Here is an 18,840-nt window from a genome sequence, read left to right on the forward strand (position 1 = left end):
CAGTAAAGTGCACTGTGGTGGCCCAGGCAAGAAACTGAACCCCAGTCCAGCGTGCGGAGGGCAGTCTGTGTCTGTTTACTTCCACAAACAACAAAACAGGGGCATCGTTACACACCCACCCCAACCGTACAATACAGAATTGTCCCATATTTGGACACCAAAAGGCACGTTTCATTTTGAAGCGATACAGGATACTGTCTGTGAACTTTCCACAGGTGTGAGTGTGTGTTCCTGCCTTGCACTCAGTGGTTCCAGGTGGGCTCCAGGCTGACTGCAACCCTGAACAGGAGGAAGCAGCTACAGAAGATGAATGAATGATATGGTAACAAAATAAGTGTTTGTGTGTATGTGTGTGTGTGTGTGTATGAATGCATGAGCAAGTGCCTAGACGTGTGTGCTTCTCAGATTTCTCGTTCAGTTTGCCTACAATGTGTATTACGGGATGCGGTCAGTCAGAGAGATATGTTTTCTATAGTGTCTGTGTGTTTTATGACCCAAACTGACCGAGAGGAAAATCAATGTGTGCCTATAACTGTCTTCTGTATCAGTGACAAAGTGGAAAAAGAGTGCTTTCTCTCTCTCTCTCTCTCTCTCTCTCTCTCTCTCTCTCTCTCTCTCTCTCTCTCTCTCCAGAATTAGACTGAAGGGATGAAGAATAGAAGAATGGAGGAGGGAGGGATGTTGAATAATGAAATTTGAATAATGGCTGTCTAGACATGGCGGCATGTGTGGTATTCACTGCAGTCAGGGCCTCCATCAGTGAGTTAAAGCTACTGCTTCATCTCTGGATGGCTCCTGTGCCACAGCGTTCTTTCACAATTAACTATCACAAGCGTCTTGAAGCAGTGGCTGTGATGTGATTCGTCCTGGAAGGAGGCTCCGCCTCGAGAATGCGCAGAGCTCTGACTGTGGGGCTTGACGATATATCAGTCACGTGGTCAGCAGACTGACAGCCACTATTACTGCCAAGTTAAACAGGCTAGTTTGAAAATAGGAGTGCACAAATCTCTGGTCTTAATGATTCCTGGGGAATATCTGCAATAGACTTCTCCACTGCAAAGCTAGCTTTCTCATTGGCTAGGCCTTCAGAAGCCAGACTGAATGCCTTAAATGTTATATATTCATTCATTCATTATCTGTAACCCTTATCCAGTTCAGGGTCGCGGTGGGTCCAGAGCCTACCTGGAATCATTGGGCGTAAGGTGGGAACACACCCTGGAGGGGGCGCCAGTCCTTCACAGGTCAACACACACACACATTCATTCACACACTCACACCTATAGACCCTTTTGAGTCGTCAATCCACCTACCAACGTGTGTTTTTGGACTGTGGGAGAAAACCGGAGCACCCGGAGGAAACCCACATGGACACAGAAAGAACACACCACACTCCTCACAGACAGTCACCCAGAGCAGGACTAGAACCCACAACCTCCAGGTCCCTGGAGCTGTGTGACTGCGACACTACCTGCTGCACCACGGCACAGTGTGTGTGTATATATACACACACAAAATACATGTACTATTTAGTCAATGGCCATCCAATGTCAGATAGCAACCAATGATCCAATGAGGAATAAGGTTGACAAACTGCACACTGCCAGATATATGTAGTGGGTCAATGGGAGAATGCTATGCTCAATTGGCCACATGTAAAAACGTAAGGGCCATCCCTTTTGGACACATTCTTTCTGAAGATATGTTCAGAAGGATTCCCAGACTGAAAAGAGTGAAGTAATACAAACTGTGGAGGAGCTGGTTTAAGTCTATTGACAGGGTACAGTCTAGCACATGAATTTTTCCAAACAGGAACCACCAACTGTGGGCAGCCTATAGCACAGCAGGGTATCAGACCTGAGTCTCAGCAGCACACCTCACTTCTGCAGTGGAAACAGTTCTGCTTCTGCTTTGGCTGAATGCTAAAGTGTGTTTTCAAGGGGAATTCCACTCGTTTTTCACAATGTCTGCATAAGTAAATGGTATATTGCAAATGCTTCATTCTGGAGAATCTCCGGCAAAAACAGAAACTATAAACATATTGGCTCTAAAATCTTATTTACACACAATACCTCTCGTCATATTTTTAAATTCAGGTTGGATGCTAACTGTAGTTTGTTGGCTTTCTACTGCTCAAGGATGATAAAGTAGAATTTAATCTAATCTGAACACATACAGAACTGTTATGAATGTGCTACATGGTGCCTTTAACCCTTTCTGAAGTGGTCCAAGTGAACACCATGTCTGTCGTTTTGTTTACTGTTCTGTTAACAGCGTGATGTGGCATTACACATGAATATGCACATGCGGTGACTCCTCTATCGGCCGATTTAAAAAAGTGAACATGCTAATTACGCCAGCTGACCTGCAGAAAGTGGCTCACATTGTTTAAAAACAAAAGTGTGGCCTAAAACATATTGTTAACAATACACGTTCATGTTGGAGATATTCATGTGTGCAAAAATATAAGATCAATATTTCATATTGCATGGTGCTGCATAAACTACCCAGTCACATGTCGTCTCCTGAGGACAAAATTGGACAGCTTTTTCCCTTCCCCTTAAAAATGAACTTACTGAGAGTTTAATGTACTGACATGACCCCGTGAGACCCAGTGAGGACCAAAGTGAGTGCTGGATTTGGCAATTACAGGGAGCATTCTGACTTGGCTGGAATCCCCACATGAGTCTGTGAGTGTGATGGAACTGTGCCTGCTGACTCAACCTTTAAGTGTGTGCCAAAACCCACAAACAGCAGCTATATCATTCATTAGCTCTCACTCCACTCAGATCCAAATAATCAGATTAGATGGGCTCTGATACACACCCCTAGTCCGTGAATGTATTATCCCCTTGTTTAAAAAAAATCCTCCCATGTTCCCAATTAATTTGCTTCACTGTCTGGATGTTGCAAAATCCTTGATCAAGATTTTATAAGATCCCCGCATTAGGCTGAAAACTATTTGCAAATGTGTGTTGGGGATGATGCATTTTCAATGGCACTGACATCTGTAGGTGAATGGATTGATTCCATGACTGGACACGGACTGCTAAATTGGCTTTTAAAAAAAAAACAAGGATTCTAAGTTTTTAAACAGCTTTTTATGTATTTTAAATTTTTCTATTAATTCACTTTTTGTCAAACCCCAATGCAAGCTTCAGCCTTTTCAGTAAGATCAATGTTTATAACTTAAGTCTTACAAATTTCATGAAGGTATGAGAAGTCTTGGAAAGGGGACAGTTGGAGTAAGACTCATAAACTAATAAACCCTCATGGTGTAAGTTCCTAAATGCGTTCACTTACATGATCTCTCATTAGTGCCATTAGCATTCAAAGAAAATTGGGTGCTGTGTTAAAGTAGTGCTTTGGACCGACCCTATGACAAAATAATGTGTCCATGTTTAAGCCATTTCATTCATTCATTGTTCAGGGTTGTGGTGGGTCTGGAGCCACCACAGAATCACTAGGCGCAAGGCCCATCACACCATGGATGGGACGCCAGTCCATCACAGGGCACCACACACTCATACATTCACACCTAAAGACACTGTTGAGTAGTCGATTCAACTACTATTGTGAGTTTTTGGAACGGGGGAGGAAGCTGGAGCACAGGGAGGAAACCCACACAGACATGGGGAGAACACACCAAACACATAGAGTCAGGGCTCAAAGGTCCCAGGACCCCGGAGCTGTTCGCTGTTCTTGTTTTCTTTCGTTGGTTTTGCTCCATTTAATATGTATTTGTGCTCTCACATAAACATGAGTCGAGGAGGCGGGACAGTCCTTAAGTCCCTGCGCTACACGTAAGACGCAGCACAAAATCAGAACTTATTTTAGGCCATGTTTTCTGATTTAGGCAACCCTTAAAAAAATAAATAAATAAATAAATAATAATAATAATAATACCCAGGGGTGGCACGGTGGTGCAGCAGGTAGGTGTCGCAGTCACACAGCTCCAGGGACTTGGAGGTTGTGGGTTCGAGTCCTGCTCTGAGTGACTGTCTGTGAGGAGTGTGGTGTGTTCTCCCTGTGTCCGCGTGGGTTTCCCCCGGGTGACTGTCTGTGAGGAGTGTGGTGTGTTCTCCCTGTGTCTGTGTGGGTTTACTCCGGGTGCTCCAGTTTCCTCCCACAGTCCAAAAACACACGTTGGTAGGTGTATTGGCGACTCAAAAGAGTCCGTAGGTGTGTTGCCCTGTGAAGGATTGGCGCCACCTCCAGGGTGTATTCCCACTTTGCGCCCAATGATTCCAGGTAGGCTCTGGACCCACATGACCCTGAACTGGATAAGAGCTTACAGATAATGAATGAATGAATAATACCCGGGTGCTCTTGCTTCATGGTGCATTGGTAGGCTTCAGATATCCAAAGTTAATGTGCACATGCATTAAAAAAATGTGTCCCCTTTAAATAACTCTAGCGAAACCACTCAAAGGAAAGCTTTTTGGATCATTTTTTATTTTGTAAAATGTAGTAAAAATCAATGTATTAATGCAGGAACCCATATATTTTGCAATCCTTTTCTCACTGTTGTGCACAGCAAGGTAATACAAACTCTGGTGGAGTTGATTTAAGCCTGGTGATTGGGCACAGTCTTGCACATGCTGCTAATTTTTCAATCCAAGCCCTCCAGGTCATGAGCAGCATACGGCACAGCTGGGTCTCAACCTTGAGTCACAGCGGTACTGCTGCTGTTTGGGCAGAATGCTAAAGTATGTTTTAATAACCAGCTTGGTGAATGGCTCTAGTGCTGAGGCATTGCAGCGCTCGTTGCTTGCTGTAGCGTAGTGATTCATGGCGGAGAGGGATTCACACTGGTTGTATTTGATTTGTCCAGCCATGTAGGACTGCCGAGGGAGCCTGAGGCTAATAACACTTTTTTGCGAGTTTCAGCAAAGGACTTCTGTCTTAACTCTTACTGACTTTCTACACAGAATAAAGTGCGTCAACGTTGCTGTAGCCATTTAGCTTCCTGCTGCTCATTTCATTTCAGATTAGGGCCCGTGATTCAGGCGTTTAATAGATCTCTGTACTTCCGGAGTGGATGAATTTCATGGAAATTCTTGCTGATGATGATCCAGAATGTCTTATTCCTTTTACCTTATAAATATCCACCTGTGATAGTATCAGCATGATGGCGCAATAAGCTCAGAGCAGATGGATTTCAGTGTTATTAGACACAGTGAGGATGCTGAGGCGAATTTTTGTGGTGCTTTTTGTACCTGGAATTAACGTTACGTAAGAAGTTAAGAGGCTATGTGTAATTCATCAATAGGCCTGTTCCATCCGCTTAGCCACACTACATCACTTCAGTGTGAGATGTGAGGAATATAAACAGTGTATTAGCGTAGGACAATGGCTCTTTCAGCTCCCATCTCTTTTCGAATTTAATGTCATCTGCTGTTCTGCTGGCACGACAAAGATCTCCTCCTTTTATGTAATCAGAAGGTCGCACACAATCTACCGGCTTTAATTTATTCAACGTGAAATGACACACTCGGTCTGTGCAGGCAGGCGCGAATGCACACTTGCACACAGACTTCCTGAAGGCGTTTCAGAAACGGTTTCCGGGAACATCCTCTTGTCTGCTCGCATTATTCCATAGGTTTGATGAGTTCAGTATGTGCAGTGAGGTGAGTCATAAGTGCATGCAAACAGCAACATTAGTTCATTCACGCAACCCCAGACATCCTTTCAACAGTTTCCCCGGCCAAGGTCCAGGCACAAAGTGCAACAGACGATACAAATCCCTTGTTTCAGTACCTCTTGCCACAACGTGTGTTAATCTACACATCATGCAGTTATTCAAGGGGTGAACATGTAGAGTGCACAGCTGTTCTAATTACATACTTCCCCCTCTCTCCGTCTTTCTCCCCCTCCATGATCCCCAACCGCATGCTGGTCTACTCCATGTCTCTTGTTTTCCATCCATCCTCTCCTTCACTATCCTCTCTGCAGGTGTGCGGTAGACTGATCCCTCCTGAGTGAGGTGGCGGGGTGCTCATGGCTACCGCACAGGGCCTTGGCTGGCTGGGCATTAGCCTGGCACTGCTGGCCCTTAGCGCGGTGTGCCAGAGCTGCCCTCCACGCTGTGAATGTGCAGCTCAGCTGCGCTCCGTGTCCTGCCAGCGCAAGCGGCTGTCCGGCGTGCCCGAGGGCATCCCCACGGAGACGCGGCTGCTGGACCTCAGTCGGAACCGGCTGCACTGGGTGGCCCCAGGAGACCTGGTCCCGTACCCCCGGCTGGAAGAATTGGACCTAAGTGAGAACCTCATCTCAACGCTGGAGCCCAATGCCTTTGCCAGTCTGCAGGCCCTCCACACATTGCGTCTCCGTGGAAACCAGCTGAAGCTGGTGCCCATGGGCGCCTTTGCTCGCTTGTCAAACCTCACCACCCTGGACCTTAGTGAGAATAAGATTGTCATCCTGTTGGACTACACCTTTCAGGACCTGCGCAGCCTCAAACATCTGGAGGTAAGAATGGTAGACTAATAGATTATGGGTGGAATTAGCATATCACAGGGAGAAGATCCTCATTAAAATGGGTCTAGAAAATACTACATTAACGTCTATGTTTCATCATGTATGTCCCACAGGTTGGTGACAATGACTTGGTCTACATCTCCCATAAGGCTTTCTCAGGGTTGCTAGGCCTGGAAGACCTGACGATAGAAAGATGCAACCTGACTTCCATCTCTGGCCAAACACTTTCCTACCTGCGCAACCTGGTCACGCTTCGACTACGACATCTGAGCATCTCCGCCCTTGAGGACCAAAATTTCCGTAAGCTGTCAGCTCTCAGGGGACTAGAGATCGACAACTGGCCATACCTAGAGTACATCTCCCCCCTTAGCTTCCAAGGCCTTAATTTGTCTTGGTTGTCCATCACATACACCAACATCACCGCTGTTCCTTCTGCTTCCTTCCGCAACCTTGCTTACCTGACATCTCTTAACCTGTCTTACAATCCTATATCTGTGCTGGAGCCATGGGCATTCAAAGATCTGATAAGGCTGAAAGAGCTACACATGGTCAGCACTAACCTGCAGACGGTGGAACCCCATGCTTTGGGTGGTCTGAGGCAGATCCGGGTGCTCAACCTGTCCAACAATGAGCTGATCACCTTGGAGGAGCGCTCATTTCATTCTGTCAACAGCCTTGAGACTCTTCGAGTTGACGGGAACCCTCTGTCTTGTGATTGCCGGCTTCTATGGATCCTGCAACGCAGACGTACCTTGAACTTTGATGGCAAGATGCCGGTGTGTGCCGGACCTCCTGAGGTACAAGGCAACATGCTGAGCAGTTTCACAGATTCAGCACTCTTTGATTACTTCACCTGTCAAAAGCCCAAGATACGCAACCGGAAGCTTCAGCAAGTGACGGCACGTGAGGGCCAATCTGTCTCTTTCTTGTGCCGTGCTGATGGTGATCCAACACCTGCCATCATCTGGATCTCACCACAGAGGAGAAGGATCACTTCGAAAAGCAGCGGCAGGATCACAGTCTTGCCAGGGGGAACACTGGAGATCCGTTACGCCCAGGTGACCGACAGCGGCACATACATCTGTATTGCAAGCAATGCAGGTGGCAATGACACCTACTTTGCCACGCTGACAGTCAAAGGACATCCTCTGGACTCTGCGCTCTTTGCCAATCGCTCATTATACGCAGTAGACTTCAACGACACGGGTCTAAACAGTACACGTGTCTTCCTAAAGTTCACTCTGGACCTCACCACTATCCTGGTGTCCACAGCCATGGGCTGCATCACCTTCCTGGGTGTAGTGCTCTTCTGTTTCCTGCTGTTGTTCGTGTGGAGCCGTGGAAGGGGCCAACGCAAGAACAACTTCACAGTGGAGTACTCCTTCAGGAAGACGGAGGGGCCCACAACCAGTGGGACCTCCGGAGGGACCCGCAAGTTTAACATGAAAATGATATGAAACAACGCAGCCAGGGGCCCCCTGGGGGAGGCATGAACACCCAACACAAACACACAGCGCTGACTCGCAGATATACACGCAGCAGATACAAAATTTCAAGAAGATCCCAGGTCGAGATTTGATCTTAGGGACTAAATGTGATTAAGCTTACATTGATCTCACTGCCTTTGGATTGCAGCAGATGGTATCATAATTAACGTGACCGTAAGTCACTTTTTAAACATTGTTATATCAAAGATCTTTGAATTCTAAGCTGAATGTATAAGTTTCCTTTCCCTAAAATTGCTTGGGTGGTTGGTTGCCACTGTTCCACAGTTTTGAAAATACATCTTATTAATACTGCTGTAGATTTTGCAAATGCAAATGTGAGCAGCAATTAAGAGGAACAGGACCCCTAACCAAACCTAAAGCGCTTTTAATGAATACATACATTTAATATAGAGTTGCTTAAGAAAATGGCATGCAGATGGTCTCTTTAGAAATTTCAAATATGAAAAAGTATTTCCATAATGTCTTTGAAACATCCAACATGATCATCATGTCACGGCTGTAAAAAAGTCTTTGAGACCAGAAACTACTAAGATATGTTTGGTCTAATTTTTTGAAAAGTAATCAGCCATTTGTACTTCTTCACAAAACATTAGCATTAAAAAATTACTTGGAAAAAGGTGCATTACAAAACAATACCATCATTTAGAGCTTGACATTCTGTTGTGTCTGCGATTAGGTGCTGTGTGAGTTGGGGCAAGCACACTGGCCGCAACACTGAGTGCACAGCTGCTATAGTGGTACGACGGTACCTTTGTAGCAGATTTGCATCACAGTGGATATAAGCTAACGTGCAACCAGGACCTCAGGGTCTGGTTAGGAAGCCAAGCCGTGGGTACTGGCTGCACTATTAGTGGATGTATAGTGCTCAGGCCAGAGTGGTGGAGGGCTGATATGGGGGTCCTAACACCTTCATATCCTCCCCACCGCTGGGCCAAGGCACAAGCCGACGACCCATAAGCCTTCATGGGGGGAGGCTTGCAAGGGCGTCTGGGCCATTTGATGTCAGAAAATGCTGTATGCATACACACAAGTACATGCAAGCACACACACTCAAGCCATATGCATTTATTATCAGGCACAGCTCGATGGAACAACTATAGCTTTATTCGTTCACAGTGATATGCAGGGAAAGATCCACACAAGCTTTCCTCACCACACTTGAGCTTCTCATGATTGATTTTCAGCTTATTGTAAAATAGTAATATAACCAGAGCGAATTTTATTTTTATATTATACCATTGTACAAAATTTGTGTTTGATTAACTGACTTAGTAATCAATTGATTCTCATGTTTATTGAAATGCATGTTTTGATCATGGTTGTTGCCCATGCCTCATGCACATTCATTTCATTATGTTAATTTGCAGGCACAGGCATTGTTAGCATCAAGTGCAATAACAGATATGGTTTATTACTAGAAAAATCACTGGATTGATGAAGGTAAAGGCAGTTCTTTAAGGGTTATAATGACAGAGCATACATAATAGTGTCATAACGCCATTGAAAGTCTTTTAACGTCATTTATTGACTTGGAGATCGATGGTGTAGAGAAGTTTAGCATCATATCACTGACACAGACATGATTTATATATCACTACAATGCAACACGACACCCAGAACATCTATGAGACACAGTGTTTGGTGATGTCATCAACCATCACTCCAATCTCGGTTTACACTCTCTGACACCATTGGCGGCCTGTGTGCGAAGGTCTCTGCTTCTCCTGCCCAGTCTTCACCCCCCATTAGTCCCCATCCCCCACGCCCCGACTGGGTCTCAAAGAGGGAGGGGTCCCTGGCTGGTGACCACGGATGTAAATGAAACTCATGACACCCATCTAGCCCATGTGTATTTGACTGTAGAAGGTATCTTTACATGTTGTTTTTGATCTGTGTTTTATACTTATTTTGAACTGATCTTTTGTTGTTGTTTCTTTGTTTGTAGTTTTATTAATGTTTTTTTTTTAAACTGCCAGCTGTTTTTCAAAAAATGTGTTTGAGGAATTATCTGTTCTCAATACTGTACCTTTACCACAGAACGTTTTACAGCGACAGTAAAAAGTCAAATATGATGTAATATCAACACTGCTAAAAATGCTGACGTCATGTTTTAGGTAAATCTTCACAAATACTGGTTATTTCCCAAGTTATAATTACAAGTACTTTGATTATTATATATATATATATATATATAGTACAAAAATAACGTTAAGTAGCCACTAATTAGGCCATGGGTATTTGGTTTCACAATGGCAAAAACCGTTAGCAAGTCACCAAAATAATTTGGGTTAGCATACCGTGTTTCCAGCTCCAATGCAGTTGAACACAGACTCACAGACTATCAACCAATTTCAGTAACATTCTAACAGACTCTCATCAGCTTGGTTTTGCCATTTGCCCTTTTCCCTCAAGGGAGTCCCTGACACCATCTTTTAATTCATTAGTACAAGTTCAGTTGATTAGAACTGAAGAACATACCCAGACATAATCATGACAGAACAGTTTGGTAGCAATTAGCCTCTTACCATTAGCACTAAAATATGGAAGCCAGATTTAGACTTAAAACATGTCTTGGCCAATCAGCTGTCATGTTAAGAGGACAACATATTAAGAAACCAGATCAATAAATAATTTCGATAGCAAATTACACCAGCTGTTATACATGAATTTCTTTACAAGACTAGCTTGCTAGCTAGCAACAACAAAAAATAAATGCAATTCTTCAGGACTAAATTTCACACAGAAAATTTCTAAAGTATGGACTGAATTATAAACATATAAAGCAAGGCCTCACTGAAGCCAGTCTTGCATAAGGCAAATATTTTCTAATTAATACAGGAGGTCCTCGGGTTACGTCAGTCACGAATTACGATGTTTAGTGGTTACGACACATCTGCCATTTACTGTATAAAGCCTTGTTTCGACTTAAGTGGTTTTGCGTCGTAAACGTTGTAACGTGAACTTCGTGTGTGGTGTGCGCTGCGCGGCGGAAGAATACACGGTTACGCGGCTCGGGACCGAGGAGGATAGGTGTTAGGATAGGATAAGTGCTTACAGTATGTTATTTACGTACAGTATGTACGTATGTTCTGACTTACACCAAAAATTGGTTTACGACGCGACGTAGGAACGGATCAACGTCGTAAGTCAAGGACCCCCTGTAATTCGTGTTTGTCACCCCCTCCTCTACTTGTATTTTATTAACTGTATTAACAGTTTAAAACTGTAATTATGACTTTGCAAGAGCGAAATATCAGTTGACAAAACATGATGGCAGCATGACTTTGAAAGTAAGCTGTGGCCGCTCCTCACTGGCATTCTTTGTTTTACAGAAATTCAGTAAAATGCTTCAGCTGATAAATGTATATTAAATTCAGCCTTTAGTGTCTGTTTGGTGCTGTTGGTAAGAACTGTGGGGTTCAGCTGGGAGCTGGTGTTGAGAACAGATTGATAAACCAAAGAGCCATAGGTATAAAGATGATTTTAAGTCTATTTTTTAAAAAATGCTCTTATTTGGTGCCCCACCCCCTTTACTCTGTTTTATTTTTTATGTTTGAAACATAGTTAAGTGTTCTCAGACCTCACCGACATCATCAGCAGTGAAGTAGGTTGGCGTGTGCTTGTCGTGAGTACAGTCGATGTTGTCCTTGTGGCCTGTGACTCGGTGTTGTTCGTTCAGTTGGTCGGTCCAGTTCGTTTTCTAGTTTTCTAGGTTCTTAGCTCTTTCTGTTAGCGTTAGATCCTTAGCCGTGCAGTCAGTCACTGTGTGTAGGTGTGGTGGCGGAGGGAGAGAGAGGAGGCTCAGCCGGGATGTGAAGCCATGCCCTCCCGGCATCACCTGACCCTATATCCCAACCCACCTCTAGTTTGTGGACACTTTTTTTCCCTCCTACAATGGCATCAATGGACTGTAGCCTCTGCAATGCTACATTTCTGTCATAACTGCATTGATTTCCTGTTTACACTTCAGAATATAGAACACACAGCTGAAAGATGTTAAAGGGGTACATTTTGCAGTTGAGGGAAAGAGTTTGGGGTTTAGAGCGGTACAGCAGTGAGACGTGTTAGCATGTTAGCATGATGTGTTCCCTCTTCTGAAGTGACAAATTGACCATGGAAAAAAAAAAGCATGTAACTTCACAGTTATTTAAGATCAATATGTTCGACCTTATATGGAAATAGCTAATATACCGAAATGCAAATGACTTATGGTCTATGGAAAGGCAGGTAGAATCAGGGGGAAGGAGAAACCATGACAATTGGAACGCTGTTCTGACAGAGCAATATCTTCTTCTGAGCGTTTGACGGTTTTCAGGTTTCATCAAACACACTCAGTTGAGTTGCTCCATTTCTGTCACTGACTCTGCTCTGCCCCCTACTGAGAGCAATATTGACTGGCAGACAGGAATCCCTTTGACCTCCATTTTCCTCCATTCTTTTTCTCTCACATTCTGTTTGTCTGTTTCTCTTTCCTGCATGTCAGTTCTACCTCACATTTCTTTAAGTTTTTCTTCTTCTAATTTTCTCTTTCTGTCTCTTGCTTAGTTTTTGACTCTTATTCAAGGTCTCAGTCTTTTCTCCCTATTCCACACTCTTTTTTTTCTTTCTTCCAGTCCTTTTTCTCTCTCTCTCACTCTCTCTCTCTCTCTCTCCCTCTCTCTCTCTCTCACTCACTCCCTCTATTTTGGTGTTTTCTCTATCTCTCCCTTTCTCGCTGTTTTCTCTCTCTAGGGACCAAAGCTCTGACAACTGCCTCCCAGACACACATTGTGCAGCAATAACTAAAGACCTAGTCTACAGAGGAGCTGTAGAGCTTCACATATTCTACTGGCTGAATTTGGGGATGACAACAGTGTTTAAAACTATGACTGTCAACTAGGTGCTATAGTTATTTATCCATCCATCCATCCATTATCTGTAACCGCTTATCCAATATATATTATATTATATTATATATTATAGTTATTTATATTAAATTTAATTAATCAATACAAATGACAAAAAGTCAAAAGTATGATTTTATATACTGTTTCCATATCCACAATTATTTTTTATCAAAAAACACACACCATATAGTGATATTTAATGCAAGGTGCACAAAAACAAACCTTGTGAAAGCTCGTGAAAAATTAATAAATTGGACTTACTGGCCATTTTGACCACAGTAACATGCAAGTAACTGAAAATATATTCATGAAATAAAATCAATTCAGAAAAGCAGCTGTTAATTCTGTTAAAATACTGATACTATGCTATATATTTGAAATAGATGACATACATTTTCCTCATGCTGGCATTCGCAGTAACTTTTCTACTCTGATGTTCAGAAAGTAGGTCTAATGCTCCCTCGCCCCCTCATCAGTCTGGCCTTGTCTTCGGGCTCCTGCACACACAAGCACCTGTGGACCATGGTATATCTCTTTTTTTTTTAAAGAGAGAGAGAGAGAGAGGGCAAGGATACATATTTTATTTACAAAGAAAGATTCAAGAGCATATCAAAGGCAACAGTATTTACAGTTGAAAGCTGTTTTTATTGAGGGGGCGCTAATAATTTCCCAATTGTTAAAAAGGTCAAAAAGAGCCAGTAAGATTCAAATCTGATTGTTGAACATCCTAACAGGAAATGGCTTAATATATAAATTGTCTTGAGGGCAGATTTTGGTGCAATCCAGCACCAAAGCTTCAGCAAGTCACCTCCAATTACAAGGTCGTGTCTAGTGTCATACAATGATATTGCTGGCTCTAATCAAAATGCAGTGTTAACTTAAATAGTGCTCAGTGCACTGTAGATAAAGAGCCACATGCATAAAACACTGAATTTCTTTTAAAACTCTGTCATATTAGAATTATTTATAAGCAGTTGCAGTGAAACCATCTTGAAATTGTGGTGTGCTGCAGCCCCCCCAGCTCTCTCATACTTCCCATGTCCCTGCTACTGCTCACACAAACAAACTCATTACCAGCAGTCATCTGCAGACACACACCACAGGACACCACTTCACACACCCCAGCACAGAATTTATTCAGCTGTGGTCTAATGGCTCAAATAAAGGCAGTTTTAATTTGTATGCATGCATCTCTTTCATCTCAAGGTCACTGAGAGTTTTATTATTGAGGCGTCAATTTGACCTTTATTAAAGGTTAATGTGGAAAGGTCCTCAGTATTCCAGCGTGTATAACCTCCAAAACACCTCTCATTCAAAGCTACTAAGGCTTTTTTCTCATCTTATGTAGATAAGAAAGGGATATGTAGGCTATTTCCAATGTCATGGTAATGATGTACAGTGATACCCCAGCTGTGTTAGGGAATAAGCTATCAGGCCTGCGTTAGCTTTTATTTAAGCAAAGCCTTTCTTTAAAGTGTCTGGGCGGCAGATGAAAATTCAAATGGTGGTTAAAGGGATTCCATTTACATTAAAGTAAAGAGAAAGGAGCGGAGCCTAGGGGTTAGGGAAATGGACATGGAGACTCCAATTTATCGCCTACAATAAACCATCCTTATAACTCTTTCTTCCTCAGTCAGAGAAGAAACTATTTAATGCACTCTATATACATTTTCAGATAAAGGAAATGATCTGTACTCTTATACGTGTTGATAATTATTACACCACTGCCCTCTGGTGGTGAAGAGCTCTAATACAACACAAGTCCTTCCGATTAAACCAAGCAGGGAACTATTAACTCTATTTCCCTCCACATTATCAGATTTTTCTTATAAGCTTATTACCTGCCATATGCTCTAGAACAGTTTTACTTAGAGCAAATTATGACTGTTAGCCTTAAAGGATATTGCAGCGCTAAAATCTCTACAGTCAGAGGGCTTTAGTTTAATTAAACAGGGACAGGCCTCATTTTAAGGAGAATTTTCCAGATATATCTTATGTTCAAAGCTTTTTTTTTTCACAAATCAGTATTTTCTGAACTTGATGTATGTAACAAACATCGTTCTAAGCTAGCCCTGAGTCTGTTAGCATAGCAGTGTTTGTTGGAGACGTGAATAAAATGCTAGTAGCCTTTTTGCTAACTATGAAAAACAAAAATAAAACCTGACATAAAATAGTAGTAGGCTTACATGAAGAAGATGAAAAAGTGCCATGGTTTGGGTGACACATTTCCTGTTAATATTTGTATTTATGAGAAATAAATCTTGGTTAAAGAGATTCAGGAATGATACTCTCGAAATGGTTTTCTCTCTTGTGAACTTGCAGCATTTGAACTATGCATGCCTTTCTTAAAATCCCAGAAAACTCGCCGAGCACACGTGTTCTTGTATTTAAAAGCTCATTTAATGTGCTTTAATCATACTGTGGGATTGGATGAAAAAAAATATATATATAAAATATTTATTAATCCAGGTCTCAGATCTCTATGAATAAGAGCCATATGTGCACGATTACCCACTGGTGTGATGTGCTTTGATTATTATTATTATTATTATTATTATTATTATTATTCTCCAGACGTACTACTAGTCTACTAATATTTATATAGATATCCTTTGTCTTCCTGGGACCAGTGTGCTGCTTTCAGCTGCTTTAAAAAAACATATAATGCTTATGCGTTTTTATTATGTGATTGCAAGTGTTCATACTGTGATTATCTTTAAGCCATTCTGTCTCTAAGGCATTATTTCTTGTGGCTTTTTGCTCTTTCTGGTCTATGATGACAGGATTGATCTGTGATGTGACCATGTAATGCTGATGATTCTCTCTCTCTCTCTCTCTCTCTCTCTCTCTCTCTCTCTCTCTTTCTCTCTCTCTCTCTCTAAACGTAATCCAGACTTGCTGATAAAGAGAGCCACACACACACACACACACACACACACACACTCAGTGCCACAGAGAAACTAAGCAAGCTTATAAGTGCAGAACAAGTGCCATAGATACTGCCACAGAAGCACAGAGAAAATGTACTAATCAATATATAATATGCCATTGATATTTCATCCAGGAGAAAGGACCAAAATGAAATATCTGTCACAACAGTGCCATAGATGCGTAGAGAAGACACTTGCTAATGTGTTCAGGTGGCATCACTGACCCCAGGTTCTTCAAACAGCTAATATAAATAAAAAAAAGCTAATATGCTTGTCACACTATGAATACCTATAGATTACAAGCGATAGGTTATTGCTTTTAAACTGCAGTAAAACAATACCACAGTGGGCTTTGTTTTAATATTAAATGGCTCACTACCTATGTAGTGCACTGCCTACAGACTGGACATAGCCTACACCATATTGGAAACGCTTCTGTTTATGAATAACCTATATTTAGTGGTGATGGTTGACCCCTTATGCCTCTCTTGTACATTTAATGCACCATTTCACGACCTGTGTAATGCACTATGGAGGAAGCAGTGATCCATCTGAGAGTTGGCCATTGCGATCACAATGCCATATTTTACAATGTCCAATATCCCTAACACAAATATGCTTTTATTATGATGTGCTATTACAGTGTATATTTTTAGCTTTGCTTTATCATAGAGACCAATTTGTGTGTGTGTGTTTATATATATATGTGTGTGTATACTTTCCCAAACCATTCAGGGACTGTGGTCGGCAGTAGAATAGCTGAGCTGAGCTGGTTGTGTGAGAACTGCATGCTTACTTTGATTAGGATCAGTCGAGCGTTGATGATGTACATAATATTTCATCCAACCCCACAGCAGCCTGGTCCTGTCTGGAATAATGTGTTTTTTAAGCATATGTTTGTTTTATACTGTTTGTCTTGTAACAAAAGGAGGAAACCAGACACCTTTTATTCATAAAAGCATGTTGTGGACACTGTGGACTGTCTCTCCGTCCTCTTTTTCTTATCTGTATGTGTAAATGTGTCCCCTCGATCCACTGTACACACTGCACACGAAACAGTGTGCTGTGTTCTGATATGCTGTTGTTGTTCGTGCTGGTGTTTTTTTGTGTGCCTGTAGGTGGCAGTGTAGAGCTGTAATTGAGCTGTAATTCAGGGCTTAGACCACACAGCAGTGTGTAAAGTTAAAGCCCTGCTATTCAAAAGATTTTCTAAGTGAAAATGAACTACATGTCCTTCTGGAGATTTCATGCAATGCATGTTTACTGTCTATTTGCTGAATGAAACATACTGGAAAAAAAACACATTGTGTCAAGTGCAAAAGGTAGTGTACATTGTATATTTTATATCTTTTTTCCGCAACATGTTAAACTCAGCAAATAACACTGAAGTCAAAGGCCATGTTCATGTGTGATCCCTGTGGAAAATGTATATTTTGGGGATTATTTTCACTTAAAAATCAATAGCACACATCACAGTTTGCGTTCAACTCTAGCTCCAATTTATGTCCAACTTCTGTATTTAATGAAATCAGACGGAAATCCACAATAGTATTTCATTTGTTCTGGGTGGGAGTTCCTCTTTTTTTAGTTACACAAACATATATTCTTTGGTTGTGTGTGTGTGTGTGTGTGGTTGCTGTCCAAAAAAAAAACACTTATCAAAACAAAATAAAAAATAATTACTGAAATTATTACTAAAATTAAAATAAAAAAAATGGAAATACGTGTTTTTTTGGGACAGCGACAATGTGTGTGTGTGTGTGTATATATGTGTGTGTGTGTGTGTGTGTGTGTGTGTGTGTCCCTTTATATATATATATATATATAAATAATTTTGAATGACACAGTCACAAAACCGAACTGAGACTGAGAAATGTCACAATGTTTACACCCTACACCAGACTACAGCTAAACCCCAAAATCTGACATTAATGAACAATAATAATAAATCAAACACAATCACAACGTAACCGGTAACTGAAAGACAGAGGTCACAGCTTTTTTTTCCCAATTATTTCTTTATTTAATTAACCAAAACACACAATTGATTTATTTACCCATACTAGTCATTTTAAGATCATTTATGTTCTGTTACAGTTATTACTCGGTTTTTGCCTTCTTTAAAGGACGCAACACGTGAACATAAGTAACTGTACAGGCCCACTGGTTGCTGAGAGGCCGAGACTGGGAGAACAGACTCTCAGAGAAATGACAGCGCTCCGTATATCAGCTATTTTCATTGACGTGGAAGTCATGCATGGCTGGGCAGGTCACTTTGGGAATGAAGAGATGAATCGAATGGTGAGATTTTAGATTGTCAATCCCACAATCTTTGCTTCCCCATAGGCACTCTCATAGTGCAGGTTATGTGTGCGAAGATCATGTGTCTTTCTTATTTCACTGGTCACCTGTCTGTCTCCCATCCCTCTCTCTCTCTCTCTCTGTGTCTTTGTTTATATCTCTCGTTTGGTGAACTCCTCCTGTTCATTCCCTTTTGTACCTTGCCACATCTGTCTGTTCGATGAATCAAGGTCGTAACCCTGAAACAAACAATGCTACCGACCCTTCCTGCCAGGCCCAAAGCTATTAGACTGTAATCCTGTTCTGCACACGAGTATGTGTGAATTGAGCTTGAGATCCACAAGGAGCTCAAGTACATAGCCCCTACAGTGTCTCTGGTAGCTTCTGGTTTGTAGAGAAAGAGTGAGAGAGAGAGAGCGAGAGAGAGCCAAGGATTTGTTAGTAGCGTAGGCACTTCTTTGAGAATAAAAGTTGATATTGTGTCTGATATGGGAACAACACGGTGGCTGTATTAAACAATAACTGGGTTTTAATATTCTGTGCTGCGATTCCTCCTCCAGGCATTCAATCCCAATACCCTGAGCAAAAAAGTGACGTCAAAGAACCTAACAGATGGAGTGAATACAGGAATAAATGAGGAGGAGAGGAAGAGAAAAAGAGGGGTGTTTGCATAGCTCTCTGTGCAAAAATGACTCACTTTTCACTCCTCGGTTTTCAGATTCTCTAGACACCACACAT

General features: G+C 42.0%; 1 protein-coding gene across 1 annotated transcript in view; it reads left to right on the forward strand.

The window, feature by feature from the left end:
- The window catches only part of LOC136675926 (leucine-rich repeat and immunoglobulin-like domain-containing nogo receptor-interacting protein 3), a 48,399-nt gene extending 40,324 nt beyond the window's left edge, over positions 1–8,075 (forward strand). The window contains exons 2-3 of the mRNA XM_066652741.1: positions 5,953–6,468; positions 6,591–8,075. Coding sequence (XP_066508838.1) covers positions 5,998–6,468; positions 6,591–7,934 — 1,815 coding nt within the window. The 5' untranslated portion in view covers positions 5,953–5,997 and the 3' untranslated portion in view covers positions 7,935–8,075. The remainder of the gene's footprint in view (positions 1–5,952; positions 6,469–6,590) is intronic.
- The last annotated feature ends 10,765 nt before the right edge of the window (positions 8,076–18,840 follow it).

Source organism: Hoplias malabaricus, chromosome X1 (genome assembly GCF_029633855.1).
Source record: "Hoplias malabaricus isolate fHopMal1 chromosome X1, fHopMal1.hap1, whole genome shotgun sequence".
In the NCBI taxonomy this organism is placed as follows: domain Eukaryota; kingdom Metazoa; phylum Chordata; class Actinopteri; order Characiformes; family Erythrinidae; genus Hoplias; species Hoplias malabaricus.